At 42.5% G+C, this 22,321-nt stretch overlaps 1 protein-coding gene across 1 annotated transcript in view; it reads right to left on the bottom strand.

Moving 5' to 3' along the window:
• col5a2b (collagen, type V, alpha 2b) overlaps positions 1-22,321 on the bottom strand; it is a 338,815-nt gene that overhangs the window by 176,100 nt on the left and 140,394 nt on the right. The window contains exons 2-5 of the mRNA XM_072477992.1: positions 16,615-16,824; positions 1,495-1,511; positions 399-431; positions 101-133 (exon numbers count right to left, since the gene is read on the bottom strand). Of these exons, the coding sequence (XP_072334093.1) occupies positions 101-133; positions 399-431; positions 1,495-1,511; positions 16,615-16,824 (293 nt within the window). The remainder of the gene's footprint in view (positions 1-100; positions 134-398; positions 432-1,494; positions 1,512-16,614; positions 16,825-22,321) is intronic.

Raw genomic sequence — 22,321 nt, forward strand, 5'->3', positions numbered from 1 at the left:
AGTTGATCTGATTTAATGAAAATTAATACTCGGACTTTATTTTACATGCATTTTTCAATAAATAATATGGACAGCAGAAATATATTAAGGCACTACTTACTGCTGCACCTGGAGATCCTCGTATTCCAACAACCTGGTAAAAGATGAAAACAATCAATGAATGGCAATAAAATGACAGTGGACGCTATCATCAGTTTTACATTGCTATTAAACTCTTGTTCTCACTTTTCCATGAATGTTACTCAAATCTTCAATTATTATTTGCATAAAAGAGCTACTCTTAATGTTTAAGTGCATAGCTTTGGAAATGTGTTGCCGCCAGTGCAAAAACAAATCATCAGGCCAAAAAAATGGATAAGCTAGGAAAGAATTAAAATAAATCATTTTAAATCACTCACTCTGCGGACATCTCCTGGTTCACCCTTCTGCCCCTGTTGGAGAAAGAAGAATTGCTTCAGATTGGAAGTACCATCTGTTTCAACAAATCATTTATCCGCAAAATATAACCCTTTTGTACATAACTGGAAAACAGCTTTTACCTGCCCGTGTTAACCTATGATGGGCGTGATTTATTTAAAAATAGCACTGACTTAATGTGACCCTATCCTCCATGTTTACAAGTCAGGCTGCAAGCCTGCTGGCTGCCCTTTGTAATCATTCTTATCTTTTTCTCTCAATTTCTACATTAATATTTTAAATTCAAATAGTCTGGGGAAATACTAAGAACCCTGAAGACAGAGGGAGTCTTTCAAGCACAAGATAAAGGACAAAATGGTGCATTTTTCTGGCGTAATAAATGTTGATCTTTTACCAAATCTTATAAATCGCTGGCTTTTAAAGCAGACCAAGGCAGGCCAGCAGCACGGTTCGATTCCCATACCAGCCTCCCTGAACAGGCGCCGGAATGTGGCGACTAGGGGCTTTTCACAGTAACTTCATTGAAGCCTACTTGTGACAATAAGCAATTTTCATTTCATTCATTCAGCTGCCGTGGGACCATTGCAGGAGGCAATGGCGCAGTGGCATTGTTGCCAGTAATCCAGAAACCCGGGTTCAAATCCCACCGTGGTAGATGCTGAAATCTGAATTCAATAAAAATCTGAAATTAAAAGTCTAATGAGGACCATGAAATCATTGTTGTTTAAAAAGAAATCTGGTTTGCTAATCTGCCGCCTGGCCAACATGTGCTGCCAGATCCACAGCCTCCAAAGGGCCACTCGGTTCAAGGATGATTAGGAAAGGGAAACATGTGAGAACTGGAAATCAGTATACTATTGATGAAATCTGCCTTGGCTAATCGCATAAAATGTGTACGAGCAAATCTCATTTTACAACCAGTTTTCAGTCAGAGTGCAACATTGTCCATTCTGCACTGTCCTCGTGAGACTAATTTTACTCCCAATATTTTAAGACAGAAGATACATGTTGCACGTCGTGTGATAATTGCAATATGAATATTTTTACATCTGAAGAGTGTTTACAAACTGTTCTTACCTTTTCTCCTCTACCTGCTGGAAAAGAAAAATGGTTCACATTAGAATAATATTCATTTAATTTTCAAACGATTTCAGTGAAAGATCAATATTTGGTTATGGGAATATTTGTGACCGAGATAAATACATTTTAGTGCCGTACATTTTAGAACGCAAGCAAGGGAAATGCTTTAGGTGTTGTGTCTTGGGGGCTGGGGGAGTAATTGATTCCTGTCATCCATTTTGAATGAGAAATGGAAGTTGAGGGACCAATTGTCTACACTCAATTTCCTCCAGAACTGCTCAGAGTGCCAACCTAAAGCAACAGTTGGTCTCCTCAACTTCTCACCTTGAGCATAATGCATGCTTTCAAACTCTGATGCCAAGTTCAGCAAAAACTGAGCCACTGGAGACCATGGAGGAATAGGTAAGTTTTAGTATTATTTTTCTTTCTCAAATTGTTTCCCTTTCATTGGTCGGAGCAAATCAATTTTTACTCTAAAGGGAATGTTCAGAATTTTCCTTCATTTCACTTAACTGCCAGCTGGTCTCAAATGCAGTTGGTAACCTGTCATCTCCTCCATGCAGGAGTGCTCCTTCAGGGATGACGGCTTTATCACAGCCTACTGCTGGGACCTCTTGCAGGACTTACCTGCCGGCCAGCTTCACGTTACAGCCCGTTGAACTTTCGAAGGCTCCAAGGGTTAAGCTGCATTGTGATAGTTGACTAGTACTAGGTAGATGAGGCCTAAAGCACAGTCTTCAGTGAGCTTCAAGCCTTAATTTTCAAATCTATGTTGCAGGCATGTTTAAACCATAAGAAATAGGAGCAGAATTAGGCCACTTGGCCCATCAAGTCTGCTCCGCCATTCAATCATGGCTGATATTTTTCTCATCCCCATTCTCCTGCCTTCTCCCTATAACCCCTGATCCCCTTACTAATCCCCTGACCTATCAATTTCTGACTTAAAGACACTCTGTTCTATGACAAATCTATGACTCTGTTTAGAGCGAGACCAAGTTCCCAAACATTGTACATTAGAACTAAACATTTAGCAAGTAGAATTATTGCAACACTTGACTATCCTATTGACGAATTGTGATCTTGTTCATATAATCCAATCAATAATTCCCCTGAAAATAAATGGTGGAAATAGGGTTAATTAAAAGTAAAACAGGTTCTCTGCTGGAATTGAGTGGTTACCATTTTAGCTCCAATTATTGTACATACAATACAGACAGTCATTTGTGAACCATTGCTGAAATGAACTACACTGCTAAAGTGCACAAGAAATGTTGTTTCCATTTGCACCCAACAAAATCATCTTGGTATGACAACTAAAGCATAAAGTGCACTCGGCTGAATCTGCAAAGCAATACCAACTTGGGCAACTGATCGAGAGGAAGAGAAATGGTGCAGTTTATTTAATTGACCACTGTGGCCTTTATATACTGCTCAGGATGTAGCGGTGGATGTCATGATCTGAATAGGATGAACATGCACACAATAAGATCTTGATTGTCATTAGTATCAGGTCCGAACCTTATGACTCATTGTGGCAAAGAAGTAAATCATTCGCAACACTAAAATTTCTAAAAACAAATTCCTCTCACTGCATTTAGCTGTTACAGACATTTCCCACTGCACAACTACATTACAAGTGCTTGCTCGGAATAATAATAATCGGCAACAAATTTTGTCTTTCGGTTACTGCTATGGTCTTGATAGAAGGAACTGGTCAAGCACTTTTAAAATTATTATCCTGATCCTCGGAATGCTTAGTTTCCCTATAAAAGACAGACAGCTAACAAATTGTTTAGTTACATTTTGTGCCCAGTGTTTATCATAGCGGCACAATTAAGAAGAAAAAACACCTGGAAAGTTTTTTTTCCCATGATCAATATCATACATATATCTCCTAATCTTCTTCTTCCTCACTGCCTGAGGGTTGCTAACCATGACTGCTGACAGGTATCACTATGGGGCTAGGTGAAGAGACAGACCTCAAGCACTACCTCATCTGGTGTAAGGATCACAATAATGTTATGAGCATTATTTTGCACCTGATACAATCCCAGTTGATGTTATAATTGGATAGGAAGATCCCAGAATGGAACCCTGAATCAAACGACTGTAACATAAATGTGTCTTTTTATATAACGTGGAGGAACAGAGTCATAGGACCCCTAATCAGTTTCAACAACAAGAATATTTTTTTATTAAACATCGAAAAATTGGATTATGTATAATACTCCTTTACTCATCCCTTAGCTTAATAAATACACACAGTTTAAAGATTAGCATTGATTACAAAATATATCTTAAGCTGCAATGGTCTCATTTACGCAAAATGTCCTTTGTGGTACGCAAGATGACTGTGGTCAAATGCACACACTCCGCTGTGAACCCAAGTTAGTGGCTGTGGATTTCTCTCCAGAATCCCCCAAGATGATGAGCATGCGAGTTTTCAAACTCCACTCCAAGACACATGCTTCAAAATCATCTCCAATAATACTGTTTTCCTTTAACGGTTTGCATTCTGAAATCCAATCCAGGTTTTACAAATGAAACTTCCGCTCCACTTTTAACAGCGAATCTAATCCCTTTTAAGTTCCCTTGTTTAAATTGGTTTTACACGAACTCCGAGATCCAGCCATTGGTTTCCATTGTTATTCCAACTAATGTTCCATGAGTGAAAGGCACTTTAGATATATTTCTTGTGTCTCAACCTTCTTCTCAGCTCAGTCTGTCTTTACTGAATAGTTCTCTGTTCTAGTAATTTGAATCTCAGACTTTTTGGAAATTTATTCTCATTTCTCTAGTTTCCTTAACTATCTGCTCTTCAGATCCCTGAACTTGTTTTCTTGTCCATTGTTCCATGGTACGGCTTGACCTCGAGCAAAGCTGAGAGAGATGTTCCCTCACTAGCCTTTTAAACCAAATGCCTCTAGGAGAGCTGCCTTCTCTCACTACCTATCTTCAACTGAAATCAAATTCAGCAAAACTATAATCAAAAACGTCTCTACTTTACAAGGCCCCATTAGTAAGCAACACCCACATGATAACACCTACATGCTTATGTCTTCAATGTATTCTTCATGCCGCAGCCATCTCTAAGCACAATAGAAACACAGTCGGAACCTAACCAACCCCCACACATACAAACACCTTTGACCAGCATGAATCTAACTGTAGGTTTTAACCTTCCAGACACAAACATGAAATCAAACACACCTAAAACTATACCTTACTTTCAATCCAAATATAATTCCCTTAAAACTATGTTTGTTTTCCGAATACATCCCCTTTTGAAAGAAAGAAATCTTCATAATCATAACTCAGAAAATAATGTTTCTTTTAAGTCTGCAGTGCAATTGTTATTTTCGTCAATTAGAAAAACAGGAGTAGGAGGAGGCCATTCAGCCCTTGACCCTGCTCCGCCATTCATTATAATCATGGCTGATCATCCGACTCAATAGCCTAATCCCGTTTCCCCCATATCTTTTATCCCGTTTGCCCTAAGCGTTATATCTTTTTTTAATTAATTGAGAGTACCCAATTCATTTTTTCCAATTAAGGGGCAATTTAGCATGGCCAATCCACCTACTCTGCACATCTTTGGGTCGTGGGGGCGAAACCCACGCAAACACAGTGAGAATGTGCAAACTCCACACGGACAGTGAGTCAGAGCCGGGATCAAACCTGGGACCTCGGCGCCATGAGGCAGCAGCACTAACCACTGTACCACCGTGCTGCCCCTAAGAGTTATATCTCACTGCTTCTTGAAAACATGCAATGTTTTGACCTCACCTACTTCCTGTGGGAACAAATTCCACAGGCCGACGACTCTCTGGATGAAGAAAGTTCTCCTCATCTCTGTCCAAAATGATTTACCCCGTATCCTCAGACTGGTTCTGGACACACCTACCATCGGAACATTCTTCCTGCACCTGCCCTGTCTAATTCAGTAAGAATATTATAGGTGTCTATGAGATTCCCCCCTCATTCTTCTGAACTCCTGCAAATACAATCCTAACCGATTCAATCTCTCCTCATACGTCAGTCCCGTCATCCCAGGGATCCGTCTGGTAAACCTTCGCTGCACTCCCTCTGGAGCAAGACCATCCTTCTTCAGGCAAGGAGAGCAAAACTGCACAAAATATTCCTCACCGAGGCCCTGTATAATTGCAGCAAGACATCCCTGCTCCTGTACTCAAATCCTCTTACTATGAAGTCCAACATACCATTTGCATCGTTTACTTGTACCTTACATTCAGTGACTGGTGTACGAGGACATAGAGGTCTCGTTGCACATTCCCCTCTCCTAATTTATGGCTATTCAGATAATAGTCTGCCTTTTCGTTTTTGCTACAAAAGTGGATAACCTTGCATTTCTCCAAATTATACTATGTCTGCCATTAATTTGCCCGCTCATTAAACTTGTCCAAATCGCACTGAAGGGTCTCTGCATCTTCCTCACAGTTCACCCTCTCACCAACTTGGTGACATTTACAAATTTGGAGACATTGCATTTTGTTCCCTCATCTAAATCATTCACATATATCTTGAATAGCTGGGGTCCAAGCACCGATTCCTGCAGTACCTCACCAGTCACTGCCTGCCAATTTGAAAAAGATCCATTAATTCCTACTCTTTGTTTCCTGTCTGCCAAGCAGTTTTCTATCCATCTCAATTCACTACTCCTAATCCCATGCACTTTAATTTTACACACTAATCTCGTATGTTGATTTGATTTATTGTCACATGTATGGAAGTACAGTGAAAAGTATTTTTCTGCGGCCGACGGAACATACACAGTATGTGCATAGTAGACAAAAGAATAATCAACAGAGAACATTGACAAATGGTACATCGAAAGTGATTGGTTACAGTGTGGAACAAGGGGCCAAACAAAGCAAATACATGAGCAAGAGCAGCATAGGGCATCGTGAATAGTGTTCTTAAAGGGACCCGAGGGGGGGGGGGGTCATTGAGGAGTCTTGTAGCTGTGGAGAAGAAGCTGTTCCTATGTCTGGATGTGCGGTTCTTCAGACTTCTGTACCTTCTGCCTGATGGAAGGGTCTGGAAGAAGGTAATGCCTGGGGGGGGAGGGGTCTCTGATAATGCGGTCTGCCTTCCTGAGGCAGTGGGAGGTGTATACAGAATCAATGTGGGGGTGGCAAGCTTCTGTGATGCATTGGGCTGAGTTCACCACACTCACACACTGGACCGAGCAGTTGCCATACCAGGCTGTGATGCAGCCGGATAGGATGCTCTCTATCGCACACCTGCAGAAGTTTGTGAGAGTCGATGCAGACATGCCAAATGTCTTTAGCTTCCGTAGGAAATAGAGACGTTGTTGGGCTTTCTTGACTGTTGCATCAACATGAGTGGACCAGGACAGACTGTTGGTCTGGAACTTAAAGTTATCGACCATCTCCACTTCGGAGCCATTGATGCAGATGGGAGTGTGTGTCATGCTACGCTTTCTGAAGTCGATGATCAGTTCCTTGGTCTTTCCAACATTTGGAGAGAGGTTGTTTTTGGTACACCATGCAACCAAGTGATTTATCTCCCTCCTGTAGTCTGATTCATCATTGTTTAAGATACCCCCCACCACAGTCATATGTGGGGCTTTGTCAAAAGCCTTCTGACAGTCCAAATATATGACCTCCACTGGCTCCTCCTTGTCAACTTCACTCGTTACATCCTCGAAAAAGTCCTGCAGATTTATTAAACATGATTTCCCCTTTATACATCCATGTTGACAGTGTCTGATCTTGCCACTATTTTCTAAGTGCTTTGCTATAAAATCTTTGATAATAGATTCTAGAATTTTCCCTACTACTAACATCAGGCTTACTGGTCTATAATTCCCTGTTTTCTCTTTACCTTTTTTCAATAGTATACCCTCCAATCTGCAGGAATTGTTCCAGAGTCTATAGAATCCTGGAAGATGAGCACCAATGCATCCATTGCTTCTAGAACCACTTACTGAAGTACTCTGGGATGTAGGTTATTAAGGCCTGGGGATTTATCAGCCTTCAATCCCATCAATTTCCCCAACATCACTTCTCTATTAATATTCATCTCCTTCAGTTCCTTCCTCTCACTAAACCCTGCATTCCAGAACATTTCTGGTATCTGATTTGTGTCCTCATTTGTGAAGACTGAACCAAAGTACGTATTTAGTTGCTCAGCCATTTCATTGCCCTCTATTATACATTCCCGTATTTCTGACTGTAAGGGACCTACATTTGACTTCACCAATCTTTCTTCTCTTCACGTACCTATAGAAACATTTAGAGTCAGTTTTTATGTTCCCTGCAAGCTTACTCTCGTACCCTATTTTCCTCTTCTTCATCAATCCCTTGGCCCTCCTTTGCTGAATTCTAAACAGCTCCCAATCGTCAGACCTGTTGTTTTTCTCGGCCAATTTGTATGTTTCTTCCTTGGATCGACTACTATCGCTAATTTCCCTTGTAAGCCACAGATTGGCCATCTTTCCCATTTTACTTTTGTGCCAGACAGGAATAAATAATTGTCCCAGTTCCCCATGTGCTCCTTGAATGTTTGCCATTGCCTATCCACTGTCATCCCCTTAAGTAATGGTTCCCAATCTATCATGGCCAACTTGCACCTCATGACATCGTAGTTTCCTTTATTAAAATTCAGGACCCTAGTCTCTGAATCAACTACTTCACTCTCCATCATGATGAAAAATTCTACCATATTACGGTCGCTCATTCCCAAGGGATCTTGCGCTACTAGATTGCTAATGATTCTGTTCTCATTTCACAGTACCCAGTCGAGGATGACCTGCTCCCTAGTTGGTTCCTCAATGTATTGGTTCAGAAAACCAACCCCTATATACACCAGGAATTCCTCCTCCTTAATTTTGTGGCTAATTTGATTTGCCAAGTCTATATGCAGATTGTAATCATTCATAATTACAGATGTTCCTTTATTGCATGCATTTCTAATTTCCTTTTGAATTCCATTTCCAACATAACCACTGTAGTTTGTGGGTCTACATACGATGCCCGCTGATGCTTTTTGCCCCTTGGTGTTTCTCAGCTCTACCCATACAGATTCCACATTGTCAGAGCTCATATCCTTCCTCACTATTGCGTTAATTCCCTCTTTAGCCAGCATTGAAACTCCACCGCCTTTTCCTTTTTGTTTGTCCTTCCTAAATACCCCTGGACATTCAGTTCCCATGCCTGGTCACACTGAAGCCATGTCTCCATAATCCTAATTATATCATACCCGTTTACATCAATTTGCGGAATTAGGCCATCTGCTTTACTGTGAATGCTCCGTGCATTAAGGCACAAAGCCTTTAAGCTTGGCTTTTTAACATTACTTGTCTCGCTCCCAGTATTTTCACTGTGGCCCTGTTTGCATCTGTCCTTTGGTTTCTCTGTCGATCACTTTTCTCATTCCCCTTTCTGTCTTTTGTTGTTGCCCTGATTCCCTCCTCTTCTAATTCCTTGCCTCGGTTCCCATCCCCCTGCCATTTTAATTTAAACCCTCCACCATCACTCTAGCAAATACATCCCCTCGGACATCAGTCCTGGTCCTGCCCAGGTGTAACTCGTCTAGTTTGTCCTGGTGCCGCCTCCCACAAAACCGGTCCCAATGCACCAGGAATCTGAAATCGTCCCCCTCATACCATTTCTTCAGTGACGTGTTCATCCAATATATCTTGCTATCTCTATTCTGACTAGCACGTGACACTGGTGATAATCCTGAGATCACTACCTTTGAGGTCCAACTTCACAACTTTCTTCCTAACTCCCTATATTCTGCTTTTAGGACCTCATTATTTTTTTTTAACCAATGTCACTGGTTCTGATGTGTACCATGACCACTGGTTGTTCACCCTCCCCCTCCAGAATGTCCTGCAACCGTTCCAAGACATCCTTGACCCGAGCGCCAGGAAAGCAATATACTAGCCTGAAGCCTTGTTTGCGGCCACAGAAACACCCATCTATCCTCTTACAATTAAATCCCCTATAATTATTGCAGTCCCACGCTTCTTACTCCTCCCCTCTGCAGCAGAATCAACTGTGGTGCAAAAAATTTGGCTGTTGCTGCTTTCCCCTAAGGGGTCATTCCCTTCAACAGTATCCAAAGTGGTATATCTGTTTTGCAGGGAAATGGCCACGGGAGATTCCAGCACTGCCTGCCTAGCTCTCTTGTTCTGCCTGGTGGCCACCCATTCCCTTCTTGTCTGCAGAGTCTGAGCCTGCAGTGTGACCACCTCTCTGTACGTACTATCCATGGTACTCGCCACCTTGTGGATGCCCCACAGTGTCCCCAGCTGCTGCTCCAGCTCCAAAACCCATGTCCAGGAGCTGTAGCTGGAGATACTTTGTGCACACATGTTGGCCCCGGGCACTGGAAATGATCCCGGTTTCCCACATGGAGCAAGAGGAACAAACCAAGGTTTTGAGCTGTCTTACCTTGACTTATTCCTTTAAATTAAACCTTTAGAAGATGCTTGATATTAGATTATATCCAATTCTCTATGGCCCTTCTTTCCCTGTCCTTGATATTACCAATTATAGTCCTTAAAGTTTATAGACATCAAAAGCATTTTCAACTGTATGTGATAAAAGTTGGAAAGACTTACTAACCTTATCCACTACTAACCAATCAGCTCTCTCTCTTATAGCCTTAACTGCTACATGGGCACTCTCTGAAGATTTAAAAGTTACAAAGCAAGGAGAAAAACAAAGAGTACCTCTTCCTGCTCTGCACCAAATTCTCATTCTGCTTCAAATTCCCAAGTTTAAAACTCACCATGGCTGTGCCTCACTCTGGATGTGGCCTCTCCCACTGCTCGTGTGCAAAGCTCACTTGTAGGCATTGTTCCATTTTCAGGCCCACTTTCCAAATTCACGTGTTAAATTTGTATTTCAATTTAACACAGTCAAAATATAATTTTTGTGCATTTACATTTCATTTCTTCTCTTGTCAAGATCTCTTTTAACTGTTTAAATAGTGTTGTTCAGATTCAAAATAGAATTGTACTCTTGCTTTGTTTGTCCTTTGAACTTTTTGTGATCTTGGTGTTTCTCCCAGTCCCATTTCAAACAAATTATTTACAATCCTGTTCCAACCATGTCAATCACTTCCTCTCTCTGAAGTTTCATAGTTTGATCTAATCCTTCAACTTGTTTTACTCTCAGTCCAGTTCTCAATAGAATGGTCTTTGGCAAACTGTTCAGTTGCTTTTCGTCCAACTGCTACATCTTACGTAGTACCACCAGCGATCATCTTTCAATCAGAATCTCTGGTCATTGACTCAAAAAGATCACTTTGCAATTTCAGCACTTTTTGTTGTCAATTCGTTATTTCCAATTCTGTTGTACTTTGGTTGTTTTCTTATTGCCCATTACTGACTTTGATATTACATGGATCAATTCTTAGCTCAACTGTATCAGTATTCCACAATGACTTTTAATTTACAGGAACAACCTTTGAATTGTGACACTCGTGCCATTCACCTGCTTCTTCATTTACTCCATTTTCATCTGAAGTTCACAAATCTCATAGAACAAACAGTTTGTCCGTTTTGCTTTTTAATTCTGCATTCAACCAATTATTCCGATTTAATAGTACCTACTTTTCTCATTCAAGGCATTGTCCGTGATACTTCATAAATACTTCTGATACTTGAAATTCACCAAGTTTTAACTAAAGATCAACATTTTCCCGGTTCACTTTTCCAAGTTTATCATTTAGACATTTCAAGTCCTGTCAAATGTTCCACTTTCCTTGGCTGATCCTCAATTGTTTTCATCTGATCCCTTTTTACATTCGCAAATTCCTCTTTCACATGTGAAAGTTAATTTTCTGTGTTAGTCGGGTTAGTTTTCTTCCGATTGCTTGCTATCTGCAATTTTTACCCCAGTGGTTGTCAAAGTTTGTTAAAATCATAATCAACTGTCTGTTGTAATACAGTTGTCATCACATTATTATCTCCAAAGCCAAATCATTACCAATGATGAAATCTATTCCTCCAATAAGTAATTCATAAAACAATTGCACTGTAACAATTCCATTTACAAACTCACTCCTTAAATTAACTTCACACAAACAGGTTCATCTCTTCCATTAATGTCTCTTATTATCATTAATGTCTCTTATTAGTACTTTTCCCTACATAAAACGTCTTGGAATACAAATTGTTTCATCAGCCACCATCAATAACTGATCTGTTCCTGTATCTCTCAAAATTATAATTTGTTTACATAATTTGTTAGCCGAGTAAGGGAATTTTTCTCCCTTTGAAACAAAACATCCAAAGCCTCTAATAGCTTGACTTACTTCACCAGTGCTTAAATAATTCTCTGAACTATCTTGAGACCTATCCCTCTTCTCGTGTATTCTGAAGGTACACGTTTCACCTTCATCATTGCTGCAGTTCTAACAGCCATTTCATTTTTAAATGCTTCCTTTCCTATTACTGCAACTGGTCTTAGATTTAATTTCCAAAAATCTGCCCATATATGTCCCAATTTGTTAGAGTGGAAACACTTAGGCCTTTCAATGTAATTTCTATCCTTTTTGACCGAAGGTGAAGTTTCTTGACCATTCCCAATTGTTCCATCTCTTGACTATTTGTTTTATTTTCTCCTTCACACTTTCTATCCGCCTATGTTTAGAAGGATGTGGGAAAAAAAGTTTAGTTCTCTGGGTCAATTCATAATCATCATCTGCTGCCGGTTTAGCAGTTTTGTCTTTTTGTTCCTCAACGTGCATCCTAATCACCAAAGGAAATTAATCTTTAAATTCTCCTGAAAGAATCACCTCGCTAAGGGCTCTATATGTTCTCTCTTTTTAACGCTAGCATCCAACTTTCAAAATTATTTTGTTTCGCCCTCTCAAATTCAATATTAGTTTGTCTAGGCTATTTCTTCTGTTTTAAAATTTCTCTCTGTATGCCTCAGGAACCAACTCATATGCACTAAGGATAGCTTTCTTTACTACATCATGATTTACAGATACCTCTTCTGACAATGATGCATGCACTTCACTAGCTCTACCCACCAGTCTACTTTGTAAAAGTAATGTCCACATTTATTTTAGCCATTTCAACTATTTACTACCTTTTCAAAATAAATAAAGAATGCCTCCATATCCTTTCCATAAAATTTTGGAAGAGCTTCCATAAATTTAAACATTTTCCCACTTGATTCACACCTAGAACTACTTCCTTCCTCAATCTGCTCTCATGTCTCTGCTTTAACTTTCAACATTTTAAGCTGAAACTCTGTTTCTCCTTTTCCCTATCTTTTTCTGCCCTTGCTAATTTCCAATTATCTATGAAAAGCTCTCTTTTTAAATTTTTTTCCTGTATTTCAGATTTCTTCATTTCTATTTCTCCTTTTTGTTGAATTAGCCTCACTTTTTTTGAAGAAATTGGTCTATCAAGCAACCCTTGCAATTTCAAATATTTTAATATGCTTTTGGTTTTCCTTACCCCAGCAGGTAATCCTAATTCCAGTTTATCTGCCAATTCAGTTAACTGACTCTTGGTTACTTTCTGAGAACCATCCAGAGCCAAATCCTCCATCTTTAGGAGAGTCTCAGCAATAGCCAATGTCATTTTGGATTTTTAGCTGTACCCCTCACCTCACAATAACTCCAATTCCTTTAAGCAGTACCTCAGTACCCCACTTACTTTTTCTTAAAGACTCACAGATCCCACCATTGAATAATAATTTCCAGAATAAGCTTTACTATTCAGCATCCTTTAACTTGCTTTCTGTGTTTCAAAATATCCCAACAGATTACTACTGATCAGTATATACTAACCCTCTTGCCATATTTTGAAATCCTGCAAGAGCCCCCACTATAAATGTAATTACTGCTGTTGTCTCTTTAAATCACAACGCTTTGTTTACTCTTCCTTGAATTCTTCTGAACACTGCCTTCATAGATTATCATAGAATTTACAGTGCAGAAGGAGGCCATTCAGCCCATCGAGTCTGCACCGGCTCTTGGAAAGAGCACCCTACCCAAGGCCAACACCGCCACCCCATCCCCATAACCCAGTAACCCCACCCAACACTAAGAGCAATTTTGGACACTAAGGGCAATTTATCATGGCCAATCCACCTAACCCGCACATCTTTGGACTGTGGGAGGAAACCGGAGCACCCGGAGGAAACCCACGCACACACGGGGAGGATGTGCAGACTCCGCACAGACAGTGACCCAAGCCAGAATCGAACCTGGGACCCTGGAGCTGTGAAGCAATTGTGCTATCCACAAGGCTACCGTGCTGCCCTTTAGTCTCAGTTCTCTTAACTTCTGTCTTATACATTCTTTCTGTCCCAATTCCCCTGGTTATTTGGATTGTATTTTGTTCCTTAGGAAGCTTGGGTCTTTGCAACTCCCATGTCCTGTCAACTTCTCCTGGCAGAGTTGAGAGCTGTTCACTCCCCAGTGTTCTGTCTCCAACTGCACACAAATTCATCTGAATGAAAACCTAAACTTTCTCTACCTTATAAGGTCCCATTGCTAAGCAACACCTACATTCTTATGCCTTTTATTCATTCTTCACACCGTAGCCAAGCACAAAAGAAACACTGTTGGAACTTAACCTTTGTCCAACGTGAACTTAACCATAGGTTTCACCATTCCAGGTACAGAAACATTAAAGTAAACACACTTAGGACTGTACCTTGTTTCGAATGTTTACCAATACAAATATAAATTCCTTAAAATTACCTTTATTTTCATAACATACCACACTCTAGCCAACTGAACTACATGGTCCACACCGCTCCTAGAATGTCTGTCAAAGTTTACCACAGTAGAGATGTCATAAGCTCACCTCCAAATGTTATTTGTTAAATAACTACAGAAAATGCAAATTACTACAATGAAGCGTGATCTCATGGATTCATTTTACTATTCTCCAGTGTATCATTTTAAGGACATACACCTAGGGGCAGACTTTACGGTCGCATTTTGGGATTTGAGCGAGTCAGAATATAGCAACAATGTCTGTTCAGTGGTGAAGGTGCAAGTCCCGCACCCATTTCTGTTGCTGACAATTTTCAAGTGGGAGTGGGAAAGAAGGCAGGTCAGGAGCCCCATGAGCTGCTACATGGAAATTTCCAGGACCATTCTGGAAGTGGATATTTCAGAACCTCTGCAATTTTCTTTTTTTTAAAAATATTTTTATTCAAATGTTTACATATTTTCAACAAACCTCCCCCTTACAGAAAAAAGAAAAACAAAGAACACATAAATACACATCTTACAACTACATCACGAATTCCCCCAATACACAAACCCCCCATTCAGCAAAAATAAACACATTAGAGAGCACAAAGTACACCCGCCCCCCCTCCTCCCCCTCTGGGTTGCTTCTGCTGCTGACCACCTCCTAACGCTCCGCTAGAAAGTCTAGGAACGGTTGCCACCGCCTGAAGAACGCTTGCACAGACCCTCTCAAGGCAAATTTTACCCTCTCCAATTTAATGAACCCTGCCATGTCGCTGATCCAGGCTTCCACGCTCGGGGGCCTCGCATCTTTCCACTGTTGCAGAATCCTCCGCTGGGCTACCAGGGACGCAAAGGCCAGAATACCGGCCTCTTTCGCCTCCTGCACTCCCGGCTCGTCCGATACCCCAATTCGTGCGAGCCCCCAGCTCGGCTTAACCCGGGTGTTCACCACCTTAGACACCGTCCTCGCAATACCTCTCCAGAACCCATCCAGCGCCGGGCATGCCCAGAACATGTGGGTGTGATTTGCTGGGCTCCCCGAGCACCTCCCACACCTGTCTTCCACCCCAAAGAACCTGCTCAGCCTCGCCCCTGTCATATGCGCTCTGTGAAGAACCTTAAATTGTATCAGGCTAAGCCTGGCGCAAGAGGAGGAAGAATTAACCCTACCCAGGGCGTCCGCCCACGCACCCTCGTCTATCTCCTCCCCAAGCTCCTCCTCCCATTTACCCTTTAGCTCCTCCACCGAGGTCTCCTCCTCCTCCTGCATCTTCTGGTAGATCGCCGAGACCCTGCCCTCTCCAACCCACACCCCCGAGTGCACCCTATACTGGATCCTGAGTGCTGGAAGCAGCGGGAACTCCCTCACCCGCTGTCTTACAAATGCCCTTACCTGCATGTACCTGAAGGCAATGCCGGGGGGAAGCCCAAATTTTTCCTCCAGCGCCCCAAGGCTCGCAAACGTCCCATCTAAAAACAGGTCCCCCATCCTTCTAATTCCTGCCCTGTGCCAGCTCAGGAACCCTCCATCCATTCTCCCCAGGACGAACCGATGATTCACCCGGATTGAGGACCAAACCGAAGCCTCTGCCTCACCCGTGTGGCATCTCCACTGCCCCCAAATTTTCAAAGTCGCCGCCACCACCAGACTCGTGGTGTACCTAGTCGACGGGAGCGGCAGCGGTGCCTCAAAGGTCTGGTGTCCTTAAAGTCAGATTAGTGAGGTTGGAGAATTCAGTGACCAGCCAAGCAGGTGATTAGATGAGAATGGGGGGTTACTGAGCACTAGCGGTGGTGTTGCCATGAAGGGTGAGTTGTAACTGCCTTTGGATTCCACAAGGAGGCTGCCAAGTTCCATCGACTGGTCTGCCCTCATGGAGGTAGGAAGTGGTGCTTAATTGGCAACTTGCGTGTTCAAATCGTCCCCTCCCTCACCAATGGGCATCCAAGCTGGTAATTTTCCCGCTGTTGGCAAAAGGGTATTATGGTGGGAAGGTATTGAGCATCCTCACGATGCCTTCCTGTGCCATTCTCCCAGCTTTCCTGAGGCCCTCAGCCTCAGCCAGTCCCAAAGGGCCCATAAAAGTCCATACATAGATACTGTACAAATATTTGAAGAAGAACTTAAACTCTTTGGGCAGGATTTGTCCAGTCCACTCAGCGAGGACATCTTCGTGGGTGGGATGGGAAAATTTGGGGAGTGGCCAAAAGTTCCAAAAAATCCCAGCCTTAGTCCATGCGCGTATATAATACTGTTACATACAAAATATGCTTGCAGAAGAAAATGTTAAAATTCTAAAGACTCCAAGTATCTATTCAATGCTAATAAAAGAAAAATTAATTCCATATGCTTAATAATCTTTATGGTTCAAAACAGTGCAGGTCACTTACTCTCAGTATATCGGTCTGATTCACTAGATTGACACACAGGACAACATTCTCCAAATGGAATCATAGGTCTCTCACAGTCATATAGTTCATCACAGGTGATTTCATCACATAGTGTTATTCCTTCATCACACACACAGATTTGGCAGGGCTCCGGTTTCCAGACATCTTTGTTTTGGTAGGAAGTGCCATATTGAGTGCAGCTTAATGGATCTAGTGAAAACAGTAAAGAAAGGGGGAAAATTATTTGGAAAGTTCACTTGCTTTCTACAAATCATATACAGCATACATATTGCTTCTGAGGAAAGACTTTAATTGTTTAAAAAAAAACATTGTATGAATATGTAGAAAGGCCGCCGGTGCAATGTTCTCGATGACCTAAAACAGGAGAAAATATATAAACAAAAATAGAGGCAATTATATTGTTAGAAATACACTCACTCAGAGAATAATTTAAGCATTATTTTCTGAACTTCGCTGTTAGTTGTAAGCATATCTAATCTATTTTGTGTAAAACAGCCCATGTAAAATGCTAACACTTGATGATCCATTAATACGGAGTAGAATTAAAAATACCAGAGGCAGAATTCTTCATTTCAGAGACTGGGGGCGGGATTCTCTGGGTCGGGCGCGAATCGCGTGATGCTGGTCCGCCAATTCTCCGGAGAGCAGAGAATCGGCGCCATTGGCACTGGCGCGGTCGGCCTGGCGCCCCTGGCGATTCTCCGCCCAGGATGGGCCGAGCAGCCGTAAAAAAAATCCGAGACCCGCCGGCGCCGTCCACGTGTGGTCTTACCCGACGAGACCTCGGCATGCATCCATCCGGGGCAACCTGGTGGAGGGGGGGGGGGGGGGGTGTCCCGAACCCAGGGGGCCTCCGCTGTGGCCTGGCCTTCGATCGGGGCCTACCGATCGGCAGGCCGGCCTCTCGGGCTGGGGGTCTCTTTTGCTCCGCACCTGCCCCTGTAGCCCTACGCCATGTTGCGTAGGGGCCGGCGCGGAGAAGGGAGCAGCCGCACATGCGCGCAATTACGCCGGTCGAACGGAGCATGCTGCTCCTGGGGGCATGTTGATGCCGTCGTGAAACGCGACGGCGTTTACGATGGCGTCAACACTTAGCCTCAGGATCAGAAAATCCCACCCTAAGTGCTTATACCGGGACTGAATCAGTTAACTTACACAGCAACAAAATTGGTCCGATTCACGGTCCGTTGAGGGGCTAGACGACTGGCACCACGTGGAACACAATCGATTCCAATGAAAAATGGTGTCCATTTCACCGAAGTCGGCATTGGCACTCGAGAGGTTGACAAGCTGCAGCCGCATATTAGCACCCACTCCCACACACACTCATCCCAGCAAACCAGATACATTAGCTGCACTGGAAGGCACCCATCTCCTTGATTGGTAAGCTGGGGCCAACAGGTACCTAAGGGCGTGGCCTGAGGGGGCACCCATACGACCTATGGCACTAAGTTCACAGTGGGCAGTCAGCACCGTGCGCAGCCACATGGCTGCCTTGCAGGCTGCGGCAATGGTGCTCTATGCCCAAACCTACAGGCCAGCCCCTGGCCGCTCCCGCTACTTCCCCGACATTTTGAATGCCTCCTCTCTCTCCCTCAGCAGCCACTGCGCGTGTTTCCCTATTTTTAAAACCACAAGTGAAACTTGCCATACGTAGCCCTCCACTATACTCCCTATACACACACGACTGTGTGGCAAGATTCGGCTCCAACTTCATCTACAGGTTTGCTGATGACACAGCCGTAGTGGGTCGGATCTCAAACAACGATGAGTCAAAGTTCGGAAGAGAGATAGAGAACCTAGTGACATGGTGCAATGACAACAACCCCTCCCTTAACGGCAGCAAAACTAAGGAACTGGTCATTGACTTCATGAAGCAAAGTGTCGTACACACCCCTGTCTGCATCAATGATGCTGAAGTGGAGATGGTTGACAGCTTCAAATTGTACAACACCAGCAATCTGTCCATTCACGTTGATGCGACGACCAAGAAAGCGTCTATGCTTCCTCAGGAAACTAAGGAAATTCGGCATGTTCACATTGCCTCTTACCAATTTTTACAGAAGCACCACAGAAAGCATCCTATCTGGCTGCATCACAGCCTGGTATGGCAACTGCTCGGCCCAAGAACGGAAGAAACTACAGAGAGTCGTGGACACAGTACAGTCCATCACGCGAACCCACCTCCCATCAATTCACTCTGTCTACACCTCCCGCTGCCTTGGGAAAGTGGACAGAATAATCAAAGACCCCTCGCACCCGGGTTATTCTTTCTTCCAACCCCTTCCATCGGGCAGAATATATAAAAGTCTGAGAACACGGACTAACAGATTCAAAAACAGCTTTTCAGATCACATGCCTCAGCTTTAGAATATTAGACTGGAAGTACCTTGGTGGGGTAATTCATTCCCAAATAAACTATTTCCCATGGATGATGAATTTTGCAGGGGCTGTTTAGCACAGGGCTAAATCGCTAGCTTTGAAAGCAGACCAAGGCAGGCCAACAGCACGATTCAATTCCTGTAACAGCCTCCCCGAACAGGCGCCGGAATGTGGCGACTAGGGGCTTTTCACAGTAACTTCATTGAAGCCTACTTGTGACAATAAGCGATTTTCATTTCATTTTACAATACAATGCTGTAAAAATTAATTGCAAGACTTAATAAGACTGTTTTATGCAACAAGAGAAAATTCCAGCTGACTTGTTCAATATTGGCGTTGTAACTATTATCAAGACTATGAGGAATAAAGTAAGCAAACATTCCTACTCAGTGATGTACAATTAACCCTTGATAGAAACATACATTCATTGATTATTGGCAAATTTGGATTTTGGTTGACACCTTCTCCTTTCTTAAGAGGCAAGGCCTCTAAGAACACTGATGTGAGAAAATATTTTTGAAGCAATGCATAATTTTCAAATGATTAAACTTTTTGAACTTTCTAAACAGTCCAACCCTCTCAGTGAACCCCTGCAAAATAGTGTCATGTGAGAGTACCTTTAAGAAATGGGTGTTTTTATACGATAACTATAATGTGTGTACCTTTAAGAAATGGGTGTTTATTACTGCAGTGATGTCAGAGTGTGGGTGGAGCTGGGCTGTCTGTCAGCTTTTAGTTTCACTTTGAGAAAAGCTTGGGTGTGTCTGTGTTTTTTTTTTGGTTTTGTTTCAGTGTTGGAACTGCAGTCAGCCAGAGAAGGTGTAATGTTCTCTCTGCCATATAAAGATTATCTCTTGATCATTTGGTGAATTCAAAGTGACAACTGTTCTCAGTAGTGAATTTAAGCCTGATGTGCTTCTAAAGTTTTTTTTTAAAGTCTTATGGATGTTAAAAGGAAAGCTTAAGAATTACTTAGTGTTGTATTCTTTGGGGGTTGTATTTGAATTCATGGTTGCTAAGATATTCACTGTATGTTTTAAAAAGGTTAACTTGAGTTCATAGAATAAACATTGTTTTGCTTAAAAAAATACTTTTCGATTTCTGCTATACCACACCTGTAGAGTGGGCCATGTGCTCCCCATACCACAATCTAGTGAAAGTCGTGGGTCAGGTGAACTCCATGATAGACTTTGGGGTTCTCTAAATCCTGGCCCATAACAATAAGTCCATGTGTGTACTGTAGATGTGGCTGGATTCCCACTGAAGGTGACCCCCCGCCCTGTGGTGGGGTCCCTGGTGGCACGGTCGGTGAGCAATGTCAATGATCATTGACATTGGCAGGCCAAGAAGATTCTGTCAGTGACCACTGGTGAGCTGCATTTGCCGCCGGAAAATCCGTTGCTGGAGAGGCTGGAAAACTCAGCCACAATACCATAAAATGTAATGACAACATATTATACCCATAAATTTTGGAGCACTATAGGCAAGTATAAGGTTGCTGCCATTAATAGAATGAACAATGGACGTCTACCAAAAATGTAACAAGTGACATGGGCGGCAAGATGGCACAATATTTAGCACTGCTGCCTCACAGCGCCAGGGACCCGGGTTCAATTCTGCTATTGGGTGACTGTGTGGAGTTTGTACATTCTCCGTGCCTGTGTGTGTTTCCTCTGGGTACTTAATATTCCTCCCACGGTCCAAAGATGTACCAGTTTGGTGGATTGGCCATGCTAAAGTGCCCCTTAGTGTCCAAAGATGTGCAGGTTAGGTTGGGTTACTGGACAGGGGAAATGGGCCGGAATAGGGTGCTCTTTCAGAGGTTGGTGCAGTCTTGATGGGCCGAATGGCCTACTCCTGTACTGTAGGGGGTCTGTCACCTTTGTGCTCAATGATTTATATTGGCTCCCAGTCCAGCAATGCCTCGATTTGAAAATTCTGATCCTTGTGTTTCAAATCCCTGCAATGGCCTTCCTCTCCTCTATCTCTGTAACCTCCTGAAAGCTATAAATCAAGAACTCCGTGTTTTTCTGATTATGGAAATAGATCCCATGTCGAGGTCCCAACATCAGACTGAAAATCTGGCCTATGGTGTAGTAAGAGCCAAATGTTACAGAAGGCATATGAGTTAACCGAGATGCTGGTTTCAATCACTGTTGTGTCCTGGGACTCAATGGGCTGTGAGGCTCATAAAATAAAAATCTTCCAGAAATATTGCTAAATTAGCCAAAAACATTTTCCATGTTGTTTTTCGCTCTGTGGGGAAACATTTTCGATTGACAGTGCATGAGAGTATTTCCAATATAATAATGTTTATCACAGAATGCCGTTGTTTCCATGAAGTCAGGTATTGAAGTGTATGGTTTAATCTAATGTCTAATTGAGGATTTACAGTTATGCAGTTAATCTTCCCTTTTTGGCATGAACAGATCAACCATCCATTATATGTGAGATGCATTTGACTTCTGTAGCTGAAATCAAATCAAGGTTGATCGGAAGTTGTCAGCTTTCCACCTATATGAGCCATAACATAGAATTATAGAATCCCTACACTGCAGAAGGAGGCCATTTGGCCCATCGAGTCTGCACCGACCTTTCAAATGAGCAATCTACCCATACCCACTTCTCTCCTATTCCCGTAACCACATAACCTAAGCTGGATACTAAGGGACAATTTATCATGGCCAATCCACCAAACCTGTACATCTTTGGGCTGTGGGAGGAAACCAGAGCACCCAGAGGAAACCCACACAGACACGGGGCGGAATATACAAACTCCACGCTGATAGTGACCCATGCTGGAATTGAACCCGGGTCCCTAGCGCAGTGAGGCAGCAGTGCTAACCACTGTGCCACCGTGTCATATTGAAGCAACTTAAAGAGGAAAGCTTTACTCACACCGAGAGAAAGGATGGGTTCTGAAGAAAGGTTACGTATAAACATATAAATGTAGATCCACAGAAGTATTTATTTTTCTTATTATGCCCGGAACATTGAGATGAAAAAATGCAATAAGGATATAACGACTTGGATCATATAATAGGTCACAGGAGCTCCAGTCTCTGCAGCATTTAATTGCATGCCCACAAAAAATCTGAAAATAATCTTACAAGCAATTGATGTGATTGCATTTAAAAATGCATAAGGGTACAATTAATTATTCGCATAATGTACATCTTCATTGAATTTCCTCTTCCAAGAGTTCCATCTGTCCAGAATGGTTTGGTAGCTTTTGAAAGTTTATTTAGATTTTCCATAAGGATTGAATAATCTATTTGCTATGAGTCTAGTGATCTATGCTGCA

The sequence above is a fragment of the Scyliorhinus torazame genome, chromosome 2, assembly GCF_047496885.1.
Source record: "Scyliorhinus torazame isolate Kashiwa2021f chromosome 2, sScyTor2.1, whole genome shotgun sequence".
NCBI lineage: Eukaryota > Metazoa > Chordata > Chondrichthyes > Carcharhiniformes > Scyliorhinidae > Scyliorhinus > Scyliorhinus torazame.